This window comes from Typha latifolia, chromosome 12 (genome assembly GCF_019914945.1).
Source record: "Typha latifolia isolate L0001 chromosome 12, TyphaL0001v2, whole genome shotgun sequence".
Classification (NCBI taxonomy): Eukaryota; Viridiplantae; Streptophyta; class Magnoliopsida; order Poales; family Typhaceae; genus Typha; species Typha latifolia.
In genome coordinates this window covers 6,291,413-6,313,761 of record NC_133097.1, presented here as the reverse complement: position 1 = coordinate 6,313,761, position 22,349 = coordinate 6,291,413, and the positions used below count along the sequence as shown (strand labels likewise).

General features: G+C 36.3%; 2 protein-coding genes across 2 annotated transcripts; one reads left to right on the top strand and one right to left on the bottom strand.

Moving 5' to 3' along the window:
* Nucleotides 1-1,710: 1,710 nt before the first annotated feature.
* On the top strand, nt 1,711-6,595 carry LOC140799224 (O-methyltransferase 1, chloroplastic). The gene is made up of 7 exons (XM_073153419.1): nt 1,711-2,031; nt 2,680-2,855; nt 2,933-3,053; nt 4,082-4,206; nt 4,486-4,614; nt 4,948-5,118; nt 6,397-6,595. Exons 1-7 carry the CDS (start codon nt 1,767-1,769, stop codon nt 6,466-6,468), a joined length of 1,059 nt encoding a protein of 352 aa, XP_073009520.1. The 5' UTR covers nt 1,711-1,766; the 3' UTR covers nt 6,469-6,595.
* A 789-nt stretch (nt 6,596-7,384) lies between these two features.
* Nucleotides 7,385-21,854, bottom strand: LOC140799390 (gamma-tubulin complex component 4). The gene is made up of 16 exons (XM_073153719.1): nt 21,553-21,854; nt 20,884-21,175; nt 20,565-20,701; nt 20,043-20,141; nt 18,974-19,094; nt 18,071-18,343; nt 17,915-17,995; nt 17,753-17,836; nt 15,542-15,628; nt 15,295-15,350; nt 15,000-15,200; nt 14,578-14,803; nt 11,569-11,657; nt 10,045-10,198; nt 7,763-7,885; nt 7,385-7,673 (listed from the first exon to the last, which is right to left on the bottom strand). The coding sequence occupies exons 1-16, from the start codon at nt 21,717-21,719 to the stop codon at nt 7,608-7,610; spliced, it is 2,256 nt and encodes a 751-aa protein (XP_073009820.1). The 5' UTR covers nt 21,720-21,854; the 3' UTR covers nt 7,385-7,607.
* Between the last annotated feature and the right edge of the window lie 495 nt (nt 21,855-22,349).

Here is a 22,349-nt window from a genome sequence, read left to right as displayed (position 1 = left end):
GGATACTTGGCTATTGTTGATTGAATATTAGAACTAATGTACTAAATTCCTGCAATCAAATTTGCATACGATCCTTTACACTTCAGTTCCTTGTCCGACAAAGAAGATCGGCTTCCAAAGGAAGTTTTTTTTTTTTTTTTTTTTTTTTTTTTTTTTTGACATGGTTTGTGCTTGCCATGTATTGAGTCCAAGCAGGTTCTCTGCAAACCCTGGTGTAGGAACTTAAACCATACCTAGACAACCGCTTTCCAAGTTTCCAGGTTGTATCATTTTCCGAGATCAGAGAACGTAGGCAATCACTGCACTTCATTTTCCGTCTTTTGTTTATGTTTCCCCTTTTCCGGCGATTTTTTTAACAAAATTTTACAACACTAATTAAATTCTAAAATATAAATATTATTCATCAAAATTATATTCTATACCATATTCTAAACTAATTATTAATTTACCCTTAATATTTATCCCATCAATATACTTTATATCAAATCAATGAGCTTCATGGTAATTTTATAAAAGATAAAATATATTTTTTCAGTATTTTCTTCATTAAAAGTAATATTTATATATTTATTTTAAAACATAAAATGAATATAAAAATAATTAATTCCCTAAAACGAATACCAGAAGTTTATGACGCTAAAAGTGGGAATAATACATTTCAAAATAATTTATAACTCAGATAGTCTTGAGCCATCCCAGTTAAAAAAATAAATAAATTTTATATATTCCTGTAACTAGCCAACTAGTGAATGGGCTTGATCGTGTCATTTTCTTTCACTTCATACGTGTAACTAAGAATATAATAGGAAATATTTTTTTGATAAAATAGGAAATATCAAGACATGTAAGTTTCCAATAAAGTGTTAAGAGGGATAAAAAAAAAACTTAATTCTATCAATAAAAGACAATCTTACTTCAGACGCCATTGTAGATAACTAGTAGTTAATTAAATAGCTTAAGTAGTTGAGAAATTTTGTGGAGCAGAGTGGAATCGAATAAAAAATCTGAGTTGGGTTGCAAGGCAGAGACTTGTAGCTTTCTTTAAAATATTAATTTCTCTATCAAGGCACAGATAGATATGTATGAAAATTTTATCTAGAGAAAATAATGCATTCACTGTCAAGAAACTTAGGAACCAATCGCTAATCTAAATATAATGTACCAGGAAGAAAATTTTATATAAATCGCTGATCCAATTAACTATTTATATTTAATTTTTTTTAATTTAAGACTTAAAAATTTTTAGAGGATTTAAAATTGAGCATCGAATTCAATGGTAACCAATTAGTTATTAAAACTAATTTTTATGTGTTGATAAATTAAAGGGTATATTAGATATTTTACATATATGATTAGATTAATTGATAAGTAAACTAGAATTTAAGTAATTTTTTTATTACTTATCCTTATAATCTTTTCCTTAATAATATAAGTGCCAACTTCTACTAGTATTTTTTATTATTTTGTATTTTATAAGAAAATAAAAGAGAAAAATAAAATATAAGTAATAAAGTAGAAAAGTGATCGATACTACTGATTTATATAACCAGTACTTTCGATTAATTTTATTTAATATTATTTAATTAAATTAGGAGAGAGAAATTTTTATTTTAAAATTTATCTTAAAAAAATTCTTTTAATAAAATATTTTTATATTTAACTTTCGAAGTGAATTAGAACGCTGACAAAAAAAATTAGAGGGATACTTAAGATTATTTTATGAATTTATCGGAGAAATAAAAAAGATAAAGAGTTCACCGACAAGGATGAAGAAGAGAAGAATTAGGAGGAGAACGAGTAAGAAAATGGCGGCAGCGGCGGAGAGACTAATCTCGCCGCTTATTGGATTTGGCGAGGCGGCGAATCGCGCCTTCCGTGGCTCTCCTTTCCCCGCCATTGAGTTCTCGTGGAGGAGGAGGTTGACGAGATCCACTGCGATCGCCGCCAGGGTCGGATCCGAGGAATCCGACCCGCTTCTCCGATCCGCTCTGATGGCCGCCTCCCTTCGCTACCAGGAATCCCTTCGCCCAGGTTCTTATATCGTTCCCCTATTCCTTGATAGAGAAAGAATCGAGCCTCCTGTTTGACGATATGCCACCGAGATATCCCAGTTGAAAGAATTACCGTTCACCAATTTTCTGCCCCAAAAAAGACGAAATTTGACGACATTTTGGATTTATTTTGCTTTTATTTGTTAATGCGTGGAGCATGGTTTATGAGCATGATCTGTCGTTAAATGGTTATAGTTATTTGGTACTTAATTGTTTTGGGAAATCTCAGTTGAGTCCATCCTCGAGAAAGCGAAAGAGAATTATTTGTTTCTAGTAGAGGTCTAACTGCTTCTATCATGGCGTCACAGCTTTATGGAGGAACTAAAACAAGTTTGAAATTATTTGACGAGATTTATCGTGTATGCGAGTTGGGTCGACCTTTTTCCAAGTTTTTGAACTTTGAAGTTTCACAGATAGCATCCACTAGCGCAAACTGATGCCTAATACTGTAAAGTGTAAACCATGGAAATGCTTATGTATGTGTTTAAATCAAAAGGACTATCCATATACTGAACCTTTAGAGCTTAGGCAGAATAGTATGTTGGAATGATCACTTTAGAAGGAGTACTTAATACCATCTACTTATTTTGGTCAAAATTTGATTTTTTAGTAACCTTGAAAATGGCAGATCCTCTCTTTATCGATCCATATGCTGGTTGCTTTCTTTCTCCTGATGCCATCGATAACATGGTGGAAACTCCAGTTTCAACATCTGCATCGTGGCCGTGCCATTATAATGTGGCAACAAAGTTCATTGATGATAAGCTGCTTAGCTTGGTAAGCCGCTCAGATGAGCTGAGACAGGTACTTCAGTTTATCTTAGTAGCTATAAATGACATTTCTTTCAGCAAGATGAGAAATTATTTTCTTATCCCTTATAGATTGTTTTGTTGACAGATGGTATGGACACTCGCCCATATAGGTTGAGTTGGCCACGCTTGTCCATTATATATGATGTCTCCCCTGAAAGGATCTTCAAATTGGCAGACGAAAAACTTAAAGGTGTGTAGGTTAGTGCAATATTGTAGTTTATTCTGAAGAGTGGTACTTCATCTTCCCATAAATGCATGTTATGAACTGAGTTGAAAGAGGGAGAGGGAGGAACAGAAGCAGGTGGGTGTGCGAGGGAGGGAGAGAGAGAGAGAGGGTCATTCCTGGATTGGACAAGAATGGTCAAGGAAGTCGACTCTCTCTCTCTCTCTGCCTTTTGTTATGTCGATCGTCATTTGATTGATGCCCCAGATTTGTTCCAATTAGGCTCTAGCTGCTGGTGCAATTTTAGTAACTTAGTAGGTAAGGTTAGACCAAGGAGTATGGTTACATCTACTTGGCGGCCTCTTCCGTCTTGGGTATATTTGAAATTCTTACTTTAAGTTGTTGTGCACCTAGGAGGGCAGTGTACTTGGGATGCAGAGGAGCCGAAATCACGCCATCAGGTTGATTGCATTACGTTACATTGTCTTTCGAGCTCATTAGGGACCCTAAAATAGAAAGGGCAGACAAAGCAAGTGGAAGAAGATCCGCTTTTCCTGAATCAGAGCCATTTTCAGCTTTAAGAATCCATGATATAGTCTAGCCAGCTGCTGTGGGAATGCTATAAGCCTATAACTATTAATATCAATGAATGGGGAAGAACCACAAAATGAGAATCTCTAGAAAACAGGATGATAATCAATATATTTTTAGTTGTCTATTGCTAGGAATGATAGATAATGCTTTGCATACGCCAGGATCAAGTCTATGAAATGAGAAGGAATGCTAATTGGCCGTCAAGTAAACTATGAAAGCATCTAGCAAATAGAAATTCCAATAATCTTGAACATACATAAGATGGATTCAGGCTTTCTGCATTGATGAGGATTGCTGCGCTGGTCCACTAGCAGCTTCTGAAATTAGCAATTATATCTGTTTGCACTGTCAAATCTAAATATCCACCTCATCCCTTCATCTAATGCTTAACACAATTACTTACATATTTTTTCATCTCTGGCATTCTATACTTGTCTCACATTTTCTTTCGGATATGATAGGTATGGGAGCGAAAATTTCACGAAACTGCCTGCTAAATCATATCCCTGAAGAGTCCTGTGCTTTACATGAGATTTGGTGCAAGACTGGATTCAATGGTGGCCGACCAAGTGTATGGGCTCTACAGGTGAATCACGGGCTTAAAAGTTACACTGCCAGATAAAATTTCAAGATAGTAAGGGAATATACGACTATATACTGTTTGTAGCCAAGGAGTAGGTTTTATGTTTTCAATTTTTTATATGATGTAATGTTGAGGGTTAATGATATGTGACCTTACACTAAATTGTTTGGAGAGGTCTACAAAATTCTTTGAAAAGCATATGTTCAGCTCTGCATAATCTGGCATAATCATGGTAAGATGTTTTAAGTGGTCAACCAAGTTGTTGCATTCGGTGTCTGGCAGGGGCTACCTCTATTGACTTTGACAAGCTTGAAGGATCTATTGCTGGTTGTCAGCAGCTTAGCCATGAAAGGGAGCATTTTCTTGGGAGAACTACCTGGCTTGTTGGATGGGACTGCATCTGGAAATATGGTTCGATTCATATGCTACTGTTTATTAATTATTATATACATGATAATGTTTGGGTACTTAGGTGTATCGAATAAGGAAAATATTTTTACCCCAATTCAGTACTGATCTGCTTACTTTCTGGACTTTGAGATTATCAGGAAGGGTAAGATGGTCTGTTGGGCAAGTACCCAACCTTAAAACTAATACTGAGGTTTGAGTGACTTGCACTCTTGCAGTTGACCCCAGTGGAAACTCCTCTCTTCATTGATCACTAGACCTCACCTACATTCGTTATTATGGCTACTTTTGTTCCTTATAACTAGCTGGTGGCTGTTCTTTGGCTTTATATTGCAGGCAGCAGAAAAGGAATTGTTGGAGAGGGTTTTCATTACCCATGGTTTTCGACTTAGTGTGGTCGACTACAAGGAGGTAACAAGGAACATGCACTTGGAACCAGATGTACCATTAGAAAATTCTGACAGAAAACTTTTTGTGGCAGAACAATTGCTGCTATCTGATGCTCAGGTGATTGAAATTAAAATAATGCAGCTGTCTTTATACTTCCATTTTTCATACTCAGTCTTCTAAATTATAGATATTACTTAGGAATACTTTTTAAGGGACTGTTGTTTGATGGATGTCACTTTTCGATTCCAGTATGCTTTGTGTTCATTTTGGAGAGAGTGGATGGAAAAATGGCTTTAACCCGTCACATATTTTTTGCCTGCATCATTCAAAATTTACTATCCATTCGAAACCACAAAGTATCAATTTTCTAACTTGCACTTCCACTTTCCTTCCACTCTTCTAACTCGCACTTAGTATATTTTCTGAATAGTCAATATTTAGGAATACAAATATGAGTACCAGGAGTTCCACTTTCTATAACCTAAAACTATCTGCACTAGCAGTTAAGCAGCCCGATGATGCACTTCTCTACCATGTTATATAGTAGGTGAATCCTTGATAAATATAAAGCCTTTCCATGGTCTGTAAAAATTATATCTATGCTTAACTGTCCATGTTTTTTTATTTGGCTGGACTGGATGATTACTTCTCTATTGTCATTATTAAGAAATAAATTGGAATAATTTTCCCGAGTGCATTAAGAAATTTGCTCTTATGCTGCAGATATGAGTAAGGTTGGTAAATTTGAAAATTCATCACTTTAATTGCCCTTGCCTACTATGATTGAGTTATATTATTCCTAGATGTTATTAAAGAATTGTATCAAACCTTGACGTTTGTGTGGATTTACATTGTTGTTACATGATTATAAGCAATGAATAATCATGCCGTACTATCTAACAGATGATTGATATAAATCATAGTAGTATCTTATTATCCTGTCTACTTTTCGCCAGAATTCTTTAGCATAATAACTAACTCTCTGACTTGCTTCACTTAATGAGAATGTGACATCAAAAAATACCATTTTCTATAGTGGTAGAAATAGCAAAATTATGGTTCAGTTTATGTTGGACATTGGGAGATTTACCTTCATTGTTTTACCCAATAATAATCGGAATATATGTTTCTTTGTTTGTTTGCTAACTAAAGAATCTTATGTACCAAGTAACAAAAATGTCAATCTGCAAATTTCTAATGTACTAGTATATACTCCTGTAGTTATCTATATCCTTTTTCTCACAAGTTTCATATAGATTTACTATTTTAGTTTAATTTAGTCACTGGTTGATCTAAATAGGACTCGTAAAACTTCATAGATATTTTGATGTGAAATTTTGTCAATTTTCAATCATGACGCATTGCACCACAAACTTCCATTCCTTGACATTGCAGATGGAGAGCTGGCGATCACACTTTGGAAGGATTGAGGAGGAAGGAGATGAAGAAGGGTTTGAGGAACTATAGCAGGATTATGAAACCTATTTAAATCCTTCCATGTATTTTCCATTTATTGATCATATGTACCCTTTTGTGCTCTTGTTCATTTTATTAACATATTTCGTATTTTATCAATATGGGTGCTGCTTTTATACCTCTGCACGTATGCATCCTACTCAACATGCACTCCAGTATATTTATATGATCGTCTTGAAAAATCGTACCATTTTGGATTAAATTGCTTAATCTTATTCCAATTCTATCTTCCATAGTGAGTCTCATTGATGCTTTCTTCTGTAAGGATGATGAACCTCAGGAGCCTGATTAGTGATTATGTGAGTATCCATCGTTGCATTACAGATCTCTTGCATTTAGTTCACAATTATGGCCAGGCAGGCAGCAAAGACGATTATTTACCTCCATTTAATTAAGTATTGCAAAGGGAATTCGCCCCATTTTTTCATCAATTCAGCCTTATTTACCATGGTTATTAATCTTAATAGGTAAGGACTTGACCCCATTTCTAAAGAAAACGAAAAAAAAGTGTTGAAAATTTTCTCAAGTATGACCAGTTGTTAGTGATACCCCGCTGCAAATTGATAAAGATCAGATTAGATTTTGATGCTCTCTTTAAACAACCTACTTTTGTATCGCACTACCTGCTGAGATGTAGCCTAGCCCACCACATTTAAGAGGTCACAACGTCCTCTGGACCAACAAATGTATCAATTTGCAACCCGTATACTGTGCACATCCTACTATTGTTAAGAGACTCAAATGTCATCTGTGCTACCATTTTAACAGAAGCTGCTTCAAACAAGTTCTAGATTTGTTTATATTTTATTTATAAAGTAACAAAAGGTAGAAACTGAAGTTGTCACACGAACCAAAAAAAAAAAATATATATATATATATATATACTTATCAATCCATGACACTCAGGTTAAATAATTGATGCTGCTGGATCTTTAATGGAATCTACAATGATAAATAAAAAGCACTAGTCAGGCAACTGGCTCTGCGAGTCTACCAGGTATCAAGCTCCTTGCTTTGGTTGAACAAATAGGCATGTAATTGGCATAAACAAATAGACATATAATTGTGTATAAACTGGTTGCCATTTTAGAGACGGCATCTGCTCAGATGTAACTATACCAAAAATCTTACTATTGCTGGACAGTAGCAGCGGTTGAACATGGCCTGACTACATTCAGCACGCCTCTTGCAGTGGCCTGTTGGTGAAAAAGCAAACCAGTTGAGAAAATGCCCATCATATTTCCAAATTTGGTAGATTTACTAATATCCACAATTCTGATATTACCTCAAAGAACGAATTGAAGTTCAAGCGCATAAGAAATTGCCTCAGGAAAGGTGCTCGTTGGCTTCCAGCAAGACGACTACTTCTTAGAATCGTGTACAAGGAATTGGACTTCTTGTTGAATTCCTGAAGTAGCAAGATCATGATAAATAAGAGAGTAGAGGATAACTATATAATTGTAAACCTTGTCTAAACCATATGAAGCTCAAAAGTAATTCTAGCAATTGTTTGAAATTCTCAATTGGAAAAAGTGCAAGATTCAACTCATACTTCATGATACAAGGCACTTGTAATGCATTGATGAATGACATGAAACCATTATAATGTATGAAGCATTGGAAGTGTTGCTGATAGAGCTTGCAATATGGCCAGGTCTGGCAAGGTAAAATCTTTGATCCTGTTAAAAAATGCTCAAGCTCAATCGAAGTTGTACTCACCATGGATGTGTACACATATATGACTCATTTACTTCCGGATTGATTTGAGTCAACTTGGAGAATGTTTAAGAAATTAAAGATGCATCATAGATTCATAATCCTGTCGAAAAATGATGGGCCTGTATTCAACTTCCACGTACTTGCAAAGCTGAAATGGGACTTGTATGCCAGCATGTATGGCCGATAGCCAGCCTTCTCATCACCAATAGAGTAAATTCAAAATTGATAAACAAGTCCTCTATGGTGATTTTATGTAAAATATTTGATCAAATCCCCCAAAATTTTCCATGATAAGTTTTTTGAAATTGACTAGGGTGTCAGTGAGAATAAATAGGAGTTATTAGATGTCACAAGATTTGAATACATAGGACTTCCAGTGTCATTCAGTAATATGCGTACTATAAACACATTTTGTTTTGTCATAGGTAAAATAATTGACTACTGCTTGTCATAATGGTATCGAAATCAAAAGAAGATCCATCTTAGTTTATGATACATTATATAATGGACCTGTCGGACAAATTTGTTGAAGATGCTACTAAACGATAAAACCATATAAACGAGTAATGGATGGAAAGTCAAGGCAAGGCTTCACAAGTAGCATATCGAATCAAATATTAATGTAGTTAGAAGAGTTATTAGCAGGCCTAGTGTTTCTAGAAATAGAATTATCCTTGGTGTCTATAGCCTCATAACAAGACAAAGTGATGGCAGCTATTATTGCATATTATGGTACGAGGATGTGAAAGGTCAGTAAATCATGGTGCAAACGTACACAATTAACCATCATAACCGCTCAGCAATTTATCAAACTCAGAAATATTAAGTCGTTTACTTTTCATCTCAATTCTGATATGGTATGAAGAATAGTGTTGTGATAATAGTCAATAACTCAAAAAGAAGATAAAAGGTTATCAAATCTTATATCAGCCATTGAATATAAGATGCAGCTAATATGATGGCTTTATCTGAACAATTGTCACACACAGCAAGGATCAAGCCGAGCTGCCTTGGGCCGAGAGCATGGGGATTGGATCCCTTTATTGTATTGTATTTGCTGCTTATTTGCTTATTGTATTTTGGTCCCTCCAATAGTAGTATTTGTTTTTACGTACTTGTTCGGTCCAATCCGGGTGGGCTAGCCAAACCGGCTTGACGGTAGCAACCTATATAACTTTGTGGTGCGCACCGTAATTATTCATCTAATGGATTTATCTCTTTTGCCCTAGCCTCCTCTCTCGTTCTCTCTATCCACGGCCACAGCCCACCCATGCTTCGCCGCCTCTAACCCATCGGTCGACCTTCCACCCTAGTTTCTTAGGGGCAGCCCACTTCTCCCGCTTCTCTTCCCTCTACTATTGCCCTAAACCCTATCCACCGTTCCTATCATTCCACCACCACCATCCCTACTAGTGCCACCTCATCACCGCTAGCACTTCACCACCACTAGATGCCTAGGAGTATGTACCTCCACCTACGGAATCCCCACAATCCAGATCAAGCCCCTAACCAGCCACTAAACCTCGCTGGCTCCTACAGCACGGATGCTGGGTTTATACCGCAAGAGGCCTTCGTCACGTGATCCGAAGTGGAACTTACCAAGCAGCCAATGAGAAAAGGATGTAAAGTAAATTATTTCCTGCTCCATTAAGTGCATTAGAATGCCTCAGTGAAGCCCCAATTCTGCAGTTCCTCTTAGTAATAACTATCATACAACTCCATTTAGTTTTTCTGTGCATGGTCCCTCAATTTAACCACAAAGACGAAGAAATAAGATGGGCAATGCATCTAATAACATAAGCCAGTATCACCATTTATATTCAGATAACAAAACAGCTTCTGAATTACCTCAGTTATATGCTCCAATTCAGATAAATTTGAATTACTTTCATACTGTTCAATGTTCCAGCAAAACTGCAGGCAGAGTTTCATTATGCTGTCTAATATTCTAGACACAGATCCAATATCCAAGAAAGATTGCGAAATCAAAGCTGACAAGTATCTGCAGGCAATACAAAATAAAATGTTATATCCCATCATATGTAAAAAGAAGAATATAAACATTATTCTTAAGGCCTAAGACAATGATAACTTGTAATGCAAATAGGTTCTATAAAAGGATGATTGTGAATTGAAATGTGAATGGGTTGAAGTATGAACACAAGCTTCAGAATCTACCATATGAAAGCATGCAAGGTTCTTGAATTATCACCAAGTGCATGGCATAATAGTAAAGCGCACATTCTCCTTACCTCCTATATGGAGTGAGACTCCTGCTATACCAGCTCATACTTATGCATGTTGCATAAGTATTTTGATGTAGGAAATTGACTAATTGAGAAAGGTGCTTGATGTGACTGCGGAAATGGTAATGCATATCTTCTTATGTTATTATTATCTTAATTCTGAATGAAAAAGGAAACTTCCAACAGAAAAGAATAGGTATCTCAGTTGTATATCTCTTTATCTCTTCTTTAACCTTTCAAATCAGAATACAGCTGAAAACTTGTGAAATAACTCCTTTCTCATAATAGTTTTTCTTCTTTTTTTCTCCCCACATGGATTTGTCAGTTCCTGATACTACCAAAATTAACTTCCAGAATTGAGAATATTCTAGAATCATTCAATATAGCTTTGATAATAGAACTTGTTGAAAGCATGTGTAAGTTCAATTAGGCATATGGGCATAAAGTATTCCCAAACCCTTTTTAGAGCAACTTAAAATAACTTGGTAAAATGAAAGAAATAAGGTTTGAGGGAAATCAAATTAGCATTCGTTAAAATATAGTCAGCTATATAGGGAATTCTATGGCTTGTACTCCATAGATGCAAGAACACAACTTTATTCCTTGCAGGTTGTTCCAGCAAAAAGTTCTAGTCTTTTACAGTTAGCAAAGCCTAAGCACAACATCATAGAACTCAATTTTTTATCAAGATCAATTGCAAGAAATCTCTTTCCTTACAAATGTCCATCAACCAATGACAGAACTTTTCTTGCCAAGATGTTATTTGTCAATCGGTAGTCATGCATGTGCTTAGAAGTTAGCACTGTAGCTTACTAAAATAAATGGCATGGCTGATTTTCATTCTCCTCTCATGCCAGGTTTCCTTCTTGAGGAGTAAAATAGTTGAATGATTACTACACTATTTTATTGTAGGTATTTATTCATGATAAGGGCTGTATAGCATAGTATTACTTACAGCTTTTAATTATTATTTTTTACCTCAGGAAAGGTGAATTATAATATTATGTTACAACTTTAAGGCATTGATAAGGCCTTCTAACTGATTCAGAACCAATAAAGAAGAAAAATAATGATGGAAATATACAATGAACTATTATAGGGTATGGAGAGAAAATTAATTGCATACTCTTGGTGAAAGTTCACTAGTTCTGTAAAATCATGTGAATCTTGCACATGAGCTTGTAAAACATTCCACTGGGACTCAATAACATCAACCTGCAAAAAACAAAAATTCTTTAAGTGACTAAAAGTCTGACCAATCAAGGATATACCTGGCTAATTTCTCAAATAACCAAAAGAAAGAGTAGGTATACATAACAAGGACATCTTAACATGTGAAAGGACACAACTATTATGAAAAATGCAACATATGCCTTGATGTATGCCTTATCTAATTAGATACTAAAAGAGGTTTTCAAGGCAAATTAAGTAGAATTTCTTTTAATGAGCCAAAGACGTGGATCTATTTCTTATTCCTTTTTATGGAGGAGAGACTCAATTCAAGTGGTACAAAGGGAAGAGTGAAGAGGAAGACCAAAAGAGACTTAAGGCCCTGAGCCGATGTGGACAGTAACTGAAAATCAATTGAATGGCTGGAAGGACTTCATGTGGCAGATTCCAATTAATTGGGACATAAGGCTATGCTATTTTATTTGTACAGTAAATCTTTAGAGTGCACAAAAATAAAGATTGCAACCTCCATCGTGCATTAGTACAAACTTTAAGGTAACATAGATCTCTCCAGGACATGATGGGACTCAAAAGTCAAAATATGCTGGGATACAGGAAATTGTCATACAATTTCCTCTAAACAAGGCATTAAAGTTTCCAAGAGAAATGCTGATCTTCACTATGCATGCCTTACTGTTGAGAAATTCCAAAAAGTGGTCTACTAAATGCGAATACACTAAAATTATAAGATCTAGCCATCTAGGTGAATTATGGCAACTCCTAGGTGAAAACCATGCTATATGTGAACATGCAAATGTTGTTGAAGAATAAAGCAATTATTGTATGCTCACGCAGGATCCACTTCACTACACCTGTTAAACATAGTTTGACTTGCTTAAATAAATGCATGAAATGTATTGCTTTCTCCTCCAACCAGGTTAAACATTTTCCTTCTTTGAAGTCCCATAACCATGCATACAGCCAAGTCCAATAAGCATGAGCACTAGCATCGACATCATTAGCACCATAATGGCGATGGTAGTGATAATGATTGCAGTAGTAGTTAAGCCAAAGGTGCAGACAATTGATTTGTGGAAAATATATAAAGGCATCCGAATGACTGCTTACGTGGGGTTTGGGTGATAGAAGATGTATGCAAGCTTACCCTCATCTCTAAAGAGGTTTGTTTTTAAAATGTGAACCCATGACCTCCTGGATGCAAGGCAACCCTTATCACCACACTAATCGACGCCCTTTAAGTTATTCAAGGAAAATAAATATAGTGAAAGGCAGGTGGTAATAGATTTACTAGATAATGTGGGACAAATGTGCAAGTTAGTTGACTAAACTAAGAGAAATCAGCAAATAAACAACTTAAATAAAGGCAAGCTAGTCAAATAAATATGTGAAACTATGTTATAGTATATGGTTACAAGCAAGATAACTTGTTTTTAAGAGAATGACTTACATTGTTGGAAGCATGGAAACTTCCTTTGACTAGGGTTCTTCACTCAAAATTGAGATCAAATAATTAATAAAGAAGATGGTAGATTAAGGCTAACAAAATAGGCAATTTTATGGGTTCTAGTGTAGAAAATTAGGTTTTAGAAAATTCTAGCAAAGGTTACTGAAGGAAAGGCTAATGTGAGAACGGATATTTTGGCGTAGGGGATAAGATTACTAGCAACAAGTGATCCAAGGATAACAAAATGTGGTGTGAGATCCAGAATGATGTTACCAGTTGTTATACCTATCAATTGAGTTCGCAATAATGGGAAGATGAAATCTGATCCACGATTAGTAGCCCGTGGTGAAACCAGATATAAAGATAAAATATGAAACCTAATCCAAAGGATTAGATCTGTATCAAAATATATGAAAGGTCAACTTCTCAAAGGAGTTGTAAAAGTCTTGCGATGTCCTGAAACATCGAAGAACACAGATGGAACGAAAAGAAGATACCAGATCTACAGAAAAAGACCCTATTTCACGCTTCGAGGGTTCCGATTTCACACTTAGGGGGTGGGGGGGGGACTTCATGAAACCCTTGGAGAAAGCTTCAACGTGTCTTTATTTCATCAAAAAGTCCCTAAGCACAATGTCTTTTAACTATTTATAGTGATAATGTAAACCCTAAGTGAACTAGGACCCAACTAGACCAAAACAAGACAAAGATAGACCCGACCACTAATAGGCTGAAAATTAGCCCGAAAATACCATAAAATAGAAAAAAGGCATAAAACAACTAATCAAAGTCTAACTAAAACCCAATGACACATTAGTAACCAAGCCAAAGTGAAATCGGTCAAGTGGTGCAACTCCATCTACACATGTAGATCCATATGTCTGGTACATTGTTGGGCTCGATGTCCTCATCATTAGGTATCAACGAATTTTTTGGTATATGATCAAGGTAAAGGAGAAAGTTGAATATGTTCAGATGAACTCATAACCTTTTTCAGAGAATAAAAATGAATGGAGTTCCATTTATTTCTAAATAATGAAATTCATTTCAAACTGAAATCAACTTAATTCTTGCAAACTATAATCAAATTAATTTTGTTCATATTTGGTTCCAGAAAGCGTGAAAGATTTACTTCTCAAAAGTGTTATGCAAGTCATGATCATTTGCAACGGTTGTACAGGTTTTAATTAATGAAGTAGGTAATTCATGAACACCGTAGTGAAATATTATCAACCCAAATGATGAAGATTTAATGGATGATGTTTTATCACACAGATGTGTTTGATATTTAAGGATTCAAAGCACATTATCTATGGTTATAAGTGACACTATCAAACAGTTCAGGCTCAAAAGCAGTTGATATGCAAACCATGAATCATCAGTCAATTATCTCTCCATACAAACTATCTCTATACAAACTAAAGAAATAGAGCACTAAAGAAAAATGAAAGTGCTAGATATAGAATGACGTGAAAGAAAACAATGGTTCCTAGCAACTACCTGGATATAAAACTGTAGATTTCTGATTAAGAAAGTCATGTGCTCCCTCACTCGCCACATTGGCCTAGAACGTTGTCGACGCAGTTGAGACACTGAGCTATTACTGCGATCCCTCCGGTAGTTAGCAAAGTCAGCATGGTCTTCATGCATTACTGCAGCCCAAGATTTCTCCAATTCCATTTGTGTTCTCTTCAGTCTAATCAAGTACTGGAAAACCTTGCGATACCTGGACCAGATTCACTGTCTCTAGACATGAGATAAACAAGAAAAGAGCTTCACAAAATTGCTATTCTGAAAGGACCCTTAATCTAAGATAAAAAGGATCCTTCTTAATTGCAATTCTAAGCTTGTACGATCACAACTCACAATACACAAGCATGTCAGCAATAATACTTTGTATGTTATGCCAATAAGAGACTTACTTAGAAAAGATATCTTGAGTAAAAAAAAGTTGTAATGGCCACTCAACAGAGTATTCAAGAGAAATGCCATCCCAACCATCATGTGACAACTCTGAGGAAGCTCTTCCTTGCAAAGGAATTTCCAAGTTTCCATCAGCATTAGCCTTCGATTTTGGAAGACCCTTTTGAGAGGCAGCCATGTTAAATCCGAAGGATGCCATTCTGCAATATATGAAAGTAAACTCAGAATGCATTTGAAACAAAAAATATGACAGACTAATACTTGCAGGGGACAAGGAAATATGATAGTCCCAACCTTAATGCTACTCTTGAAAAGTACTTGTCTTCTTCACCTATAGTCTTAAGTGCAGCCTGCATCAAATAAGCTCAACAGCTTTTATATTCTTAAAAACAGACAAATCATGGGATGACCAGTCAAAAGTATTATATCTGGTCTAAGATCAGTAGGTTGAATGTGAAAAAAACAGAATGAATACATATAAAAGAGTTCAATACAGTATTTACACTTTGTACTAGTAGATGATACAATCTTAGTATCTTACCAATTGAAAGGGGATCATAAGATCTGCTTCAGCAGTAGATTGACGAGGGGGTAGACGCATCAACTGACGGCTCTCCTCAAGAAAACACTAAAGCAAAACATATACAATCGCAACCATAAGAATTATGAAAAACATTGGCTATGCACAATCATATCATGTAGCGTGTCAACTATTCTCTTTGAATTTTCCATATCAAAAGAAATGGAGTAGAAAAACATTTTCAACAATGAAAAGACTTTTTAAATTTGCAAGATCTTCTTATAAGGCATTTCATGAGGTATGAATACAATAACAAACCTGTATATGAATACAATAACAAGATCTTCTTTTAAGGCATTTCAAGGTGATTAGATAAATTTGATGTTGCAGAAAATTCTATTATTAACCCTTCTTCTGTAGATATTCTATTATAGAATCTACATGTAAATGCTAGCACAAATGAAAGGAAAGATCTTAGTGCTATCACATGAGCATACCCCTTATAGAGAACCACCCAACAGAGCAACAAAAAGACAATCTATGGACTAAAATTGTTTACAGGCTAGAAAGAATCAGCAAAACAGTGGTTGAAGAAAATATAGCTTCACCCAGTACAACAGTAGAAATAAGACACCACCTGAGAATTTATTGATTCATGTTGATTCCCTATGTGTTAACTGTCAAAGGCAGCTTTCATAAAAAAAGAGCTCATGGTGTTCAATCGTTGGATTATTAACAGTTCTCAAATAGTTGATAAAAGCTGTAACACATGCACATTCACACTCACACATAATCACTTAGTGGTTCAAAAGATATGCTGGAACAAGAGCAAACAAATTTAACTTACTAGATCTTGGCTAACAACATAAACTAGCAGGATATACATAATGTACAGAACCAGTGAAGTGTATGTGTTGTTAATGGGCATGAAGTAAATAAGTAGCAAACATGCACAAAATAAGAAGTTAAGAACCCTTTTCTTTTGTCGAGAGAAAATGGGGACTAGACCCTGATTAAGGATGCACAAAATAAGAACATTGAGAGTACATGTTCATCCAAGAATAACTATATTTTCAAAAAGTGGGATCAGTTCCTTGGATGCATATAAGTATCTTGAAAGGCATTTTTGGCGACCCCCTTGGCAAGGTGACACACCAGCCACCCTGCTAAGAGAAAAGGCACTGGAAGAAGGCAGTCACTGCCTTATCGGGCCCTCTTAGTGCTGAAAAGTGCTAGGCGGGCCAGGCAGCCTACTTTGACAGGTCAGTGTCGTTGAGGCCGAGGTGTGCGCCACCGATGCGAGTATCCCTTGGCCAAATCAGGCTTAATATCGGCAGTATTATTGGCATCAGTGAGGGCATTTGGGTAGCAATGGAGAGAGGCATATGCAGTGGATCAGTTGGAGAAGAGGATGCGGTTGGAAGGGGCGAGGGCAACGGCATCGGAGAAGTGAGCAATGGCCTCATTGAAGCGGCCAACAGAAGATAGCATCGCCCTTGGCTTTAGCCTCATCGGCCAACGGAGAAGAGAATATGAGAAAGCTCTTAGGGTAGATAGGAGAAAGGAAAACCCTAGATTGCAGAAGGAATTGGGGAAGGATAAGGAATTTTAAAGTCATTAGAGGAGAGCTCCAGACTAAAGGAGACTAAGGAATTTGATCTCTCTAATGGTTTTTGGAACGTTCGGGAGTACAAGGGTAAATTGGGCTACAAAGTAGAAAAGTTAGGTTGGGCTATGGGCTTCTTCTGGCCCAATTGTATAGGGTCTCTAATATAGAAATTTATAGTTAGGCCTCAATGCTACTCCTCTAAGAAAAGAAGAATTCTAGCAAATCCATTCGTAACATATTATATATTATATATGGTCATTTAAGTTTTTTTATATATTAGTGCCTTGGCCATACCTTTCACCTAGTCGCTACGAAGTAGGGTGGTTGTCTGCCACCCGCTGCCGCTTTTCAATACACTAACGCATATTAAATTGGAACTACAAAAGTCAGCTGACATTTACCACTACATTATCGCATATCAATACACTATATTAGATTTGACATTTATCAAATAAAAAATTCATAACTCATTAGAACATATATTTGACATTTACCAAACAAAAAGGCTATAACTTATAAGAACATATATTTGACATTTATCAAATAAAAGCATTGCAGCTAAATCCTAAATAAGTTGAAGAAAGAAACAAATACAGTTGAGAAAGAAGATGACGGCTCAAAACCTGGAAAAAATCGCCTTTTGCTAATAGAAAGTAGTCTTTAAGAGCCTTCAGGTGGCCATTCAGATCTGCCCGTATGACCACAAGCTTCCATGACAAAAGAAGAAAATAAATGATGCATAATGAAAGTGTGACAAAAGAATCATGATTAAGAACAGCCAAAACCTGCCACAAATGATTTGCTGCAATTGTGCGAATTGAGCTTACAGCAGATTCAAACAGCCTTTTGTGGAATTCAGATGAACGCTGGAAAAAATGAAAGAATTTGAGTAATGAGTATCATCAAAAGGTAGCTAAATAAGATTTTCACAAAACAAAAACCTTCAACTCTTGAAGCATTGCATCAATTTTATCAGCCTCGGACTGGGGAAGTAATTCTTCTGCAATCAGATCAGAACAGCCAGACAAATCTTTTGGAGGAGCAAAGCTTCCTAGAAAACCTTGAACTCTATAAGACTCTTTCAGGGTTGGATTGTGGGTAAAGGTTTCCTGTAGTTTGAAACCAGAACTAGGATTTCGGAGAACTCTTACTGCTTTACCAGCAAAAAGAATTGATTCAGCAACTCGCATATGTATATATTCTGGTACCATGTCCTGCATTAAGATTGTCATGAAACCAATGCATCTAACAACCCACAGCGTGATATCTATAGATGAATAATCATGCCAAACAAGAAAATAGAGAAAAATCAAAGCAACAATTCCAAAATTTTATCAGTAACTTTCTTCTTTTCATTGGAATGTATGCGTGGCTTATTTTTGCATCACTGAGAATATCAAGAAAAAAAGGGGCACATGAATAGGCAGGTAATCAAGCAGATCTTGCAGAAGGAAAAAGTGCCTTCTGGAGAGCACTTGATACAATGGGATGTCCTTCTAAGAGAACTGGTTTAACCTCTCTTTGAAATTTTTTTGTTCAAGGGAAAATCTACATGCAAAAGTACCCATAAAATATATAACTTCCCACCAAATCCACAATGTGTATATTTCAATTAGGTTGAGAAAATAATCTAACCTACTCAGCAAAATTCAACAAAATCTGCACAAATATTAGAATTTACATAGAGGTTAAATTACAAAGGTAATAACCTAAACATATGACCACCTAAACAATTACTATTGATATCTATCTATCATGAACTACTAACTGTTTTTGTGTTGTTCACAAATGATATATGTATGTTAACACAATTAAGTACCATGAGTGGGGTAGAAATGATATACCAAGGATATATGGAATCCTGAGTGCCAATCAATTAGAGATGTATCATCAGCTGATTTCTGCATCAACTTCTCAATTACATCAGGACGAGATGATTCACTCTCCGCATCCCTGTCATCTTGTCTGCAAAGTATGATGAAATATATAGGGTGTATATACAGATAAACAAACTAAAAAGTTACAGGAAGGAAAAAAAGAAAACATTGTCCATGACCAAGAGTTATCCAACATTCTTCAGAAGACTGTACTAATCATTTGACAGATAGTCCTCTCAGTCTGATCAATGTTTAGCACTTGAAGATGGATTTTGTGCTTATAAAGGGAATAAGCACATTGCAGGGCCATTCATTTCACTTATGATTTCAATAATGATGTCAGTTTGATGGCATCAAAGTTACCAATATAGCAACTCTGAAATGGATTGTGGTATTGATAGTTTATCAAGGACAGGCCAAAAATTATAAATATATATGGGAGAATGAAAATGGCTCTCCAGGAGGCTAAATAAAATGTCCTCTATTTTTAAAAGATCTTTAACCACTTAATGTGTCTGTGGTATGAGTTACGAAAGATTGCTGGTATTTCAAACAATAATGTTAGTGGAAAGACCAGCATGGGAATATTTGAGTGGGTTTCAATGAGAGGCAGCCACAGGAGTGAACAATAAAAGATGTGGTTGGCAAATTAAATGACCTTAAGAAATTTAGGGACCGCATGGTGAAGCCATGTGAGTGGCAACCAACTTGGAGGGGAACAAGGAGGCACAAAGACGGAGAGACAGATGTACAAGGAAATGGGATAGTGTAGTAAGAACAATGAATGAGAATAGAAGTGGAGAAGTCGAGGAGTGTCTGATGCGAGGTAAGAAGGAAATAACTCTAAAGTGAACCTTGCTGGACTCTATGATTCTACATTTAAATGTTCATCGCATATCATGATGTGATAAATCTATAAAGAATGCCAGTTCAATCTGATATACATTTGTAAAAGAGCAGACATAGAGAGAAGTACTTCATGTATATATCAAAATTTACATGGATATACAAATTAAGCTTCTCAAAATGAAAGTACCTTTGAATGAAAAATTCGCCATGCTGATCTTGAAGAATTCCATAAACCATCCAATATGCAAGTTGGTTATACATGACCTGATGTCCATGCCATAAAAGCCTATGCTTTTTCACATGAAAATTAATGAGGAACAAGAATTACTTCAAACTCTGGCAAAAAACAAAATGCTTTCTTTTATATACAAATGAGTATGCAAAGCAATCATAGATGCTGGGGATGACTTCCTCAAATAAATGGAAGCAGATAAAAAAGCTTTCATATGTCAAATGTGATCTACCAATATTGATGCACGGAAGTAGAAAGAGACTTGACATATACAGTAGAGTAACAGCAACTTTGTAGCAATTAATTCTAATTTCACAACTTAAACATAAGCATATATTGGGAACTTCTACTTGTATTTAGTTCCAAATAATTAAGAAACCATGGTTCACTCTTATAACACTACTCTATCCACAAGCTAAAGACAGAATATAACAAGAAATAAGATATGCAAGTTCCCAAGGTCTACCAAGTCAGTACCTTTGAATACAACTTTGTAATTCAGGGACTCCACAATGGCAACGTTTGTGCAAAAGGTTGAGAAGTTGGCCTCCTCTGATATCTTCGCGTTCCATTTCCAGGATGAGCTCATAAAGAGGAGGCAAAAGAACTTCAAACTAGAGAAAATAGCCAGTCAGTATCGAGCAAATTTTCAAATAAATACAGCAACCAAGTTGTGCTGGTATTAGCAATAAACCCACTAAAAGGTTTTGACAACCTAGTTCCATGTGAAATAAATTTTACTGTATAAATTCTTTATTAGTCCACAAGGAAGCATGAAAAGAAGACAAAAATAGACCTTGTTGAGGCCCTGAGTGACAGTTGCCAAGATGGGCAAAGGATCTGACAGGAGATTCTGCTCAACCTGCAAGACAGCAGCCCGGTATACTGCCAAAATCTCAGCAATGCCGTTAGCGACCGCCCTCCGGTAAGAGCTTCCCCTTCTTGCTTTTCCCTTCTGAGATTTATCTGCTCGGCTTAATGGAACATCTACGGCAGACTGAATCCAACTTAAGTCGCGAGACTTAGTCGCAAAACGGTTGAGCTCCCTATAGTAAAATCCCAATGAGATGAGCCTCTCTATAACACTCCTGCAAAGGAAACAGGCAATTTCATAATTAGGGAAAGTAATGAATACATAACATTTAGTAGATAAACATGCGCTACTAGACTTGAAGCAATAGAACTAACTCCAAATTAACTAAGCGCATTCAGCCCACATTATGCCGCTAAGCATAACACCATGCTTTTTGAAATAAATTCTCCCCATCATAAAAAATTAAGAATTGCTAGAAGAGAGAGAGAGAGAGAGAGAGAGAGAGAGAAACTGAATCCAAGTAACATGACAAGTTCTAGATCAACTCCGATGCTACAATCTTTCATTTACTGAAATCGATGCTTACAATTGAACGAATGCTACAGCATTTTGGACCAGTAAAATTGGGGTAAAGAGACGAGATTTGCGGACCTCTCGGATGGCTGGATGAATGAGAGATCTGGGGCGAGCTTGAAAGTGGGGCCATAGTCATCGGGGATCTGGTGAGGATCTGAACCTAGGGCTTCCGGTTGCTCCCTCTCGTCGATCACGAAGTCCCCCGTGAATCCTAGGAGCGCGAGGAGTAACTCGTGAAGCATCACGCTCACCTCTTCTCACTCCACTTCGTCCTCTCTCTTTCTCTCACTTCGATATTGATCGGGAGAGAAACAAGAAAAAGGAGCGGGCGGCGTTTTCTTTCAATTCTTAAAAAATTTTGGAATCGGGTCGAGCCTAAGTTTAGGCTCGGTCAAGCTCGGCTTTTTCGAGCCCAGTTTAAGTGACCAAGCTCGACCCATTGACTTTTTGGATCGAGTCTAATTTAAGCCTGCATCGAGCTCGAGTCAAGTTCGAGCCGAAGTCCTAGGAGTCGAACTGGCCGCGGAGGAGGAAGATAATGTCGAAGGACGGAGAAGACTAATAGCAATGGCCAAATGTACATACACTTGAATCGAGCCGAGCTATGATCATCTCTGTTCAAATATAATTTTGAGCCAAGCTTAAGCTTATGTGATCAAACTTGACTTGATTGGGTTCGAGCCGATGCTAATTTAGCTTGATTCGAGCCATCTCACTGTTTTTTTTTTCAAGTCATTGCTCGTAAAGTCTATATCAAATATGACTTATTTGTAAAAAGATAGGGCTTAATTTGTAAATATTATAAGCCTTTTTTTTTCCTCTTGAGCACTGCTAGTGTTACCGAATCATTTGACGTATCAAATTGTAAAACA

Bases quoted from the DNA above. Each gene is read 5' to 3' on its own strand.
- LOC140799224 (XM_073153419.1), top strand. From the start codon at position 1,767: ATGAAGAAGAGAAGAATTAGGAGGAGAACGAGTAAGAAAATGGCGGCA. The intron at 2,032-2,679 runs GTTCTTATATCG...TGAAAATGGCAG, and splicing joins CCAGGAATCCCTTCGCCCAG to ATCCTCTCTTTATCGATCCA. The intron at 2,856-2,932 runs GTACTTCAGTTT...TATCCCTTATAG, and splicing joins GCTCAGATGAGCTGAGACAG to ATTGTTTTGTTGACAGATGG.
- LOC140799390 (XM_073153719.1), bottom strand. From the start codon at position 21,719: ATGCTTCACGAGTTACTCCTCGCGCTCCTAGGATTCACGGGGGACTTC. The intron at 19,095-20,042 runs GTACTTTCATTT...CATACTTTGCAG, and splicing joins GGCGAATTTTTCATTCAAAG to ACAAGATGACAGGGATGCGG. The intron at 10,199-11,568 runs GTATGCAATTAA...TATTGCCTGCAG, and splicing joins CTAGTGAACTTTCACCAAGA to ATACTTGTCAGCTTTGATTT.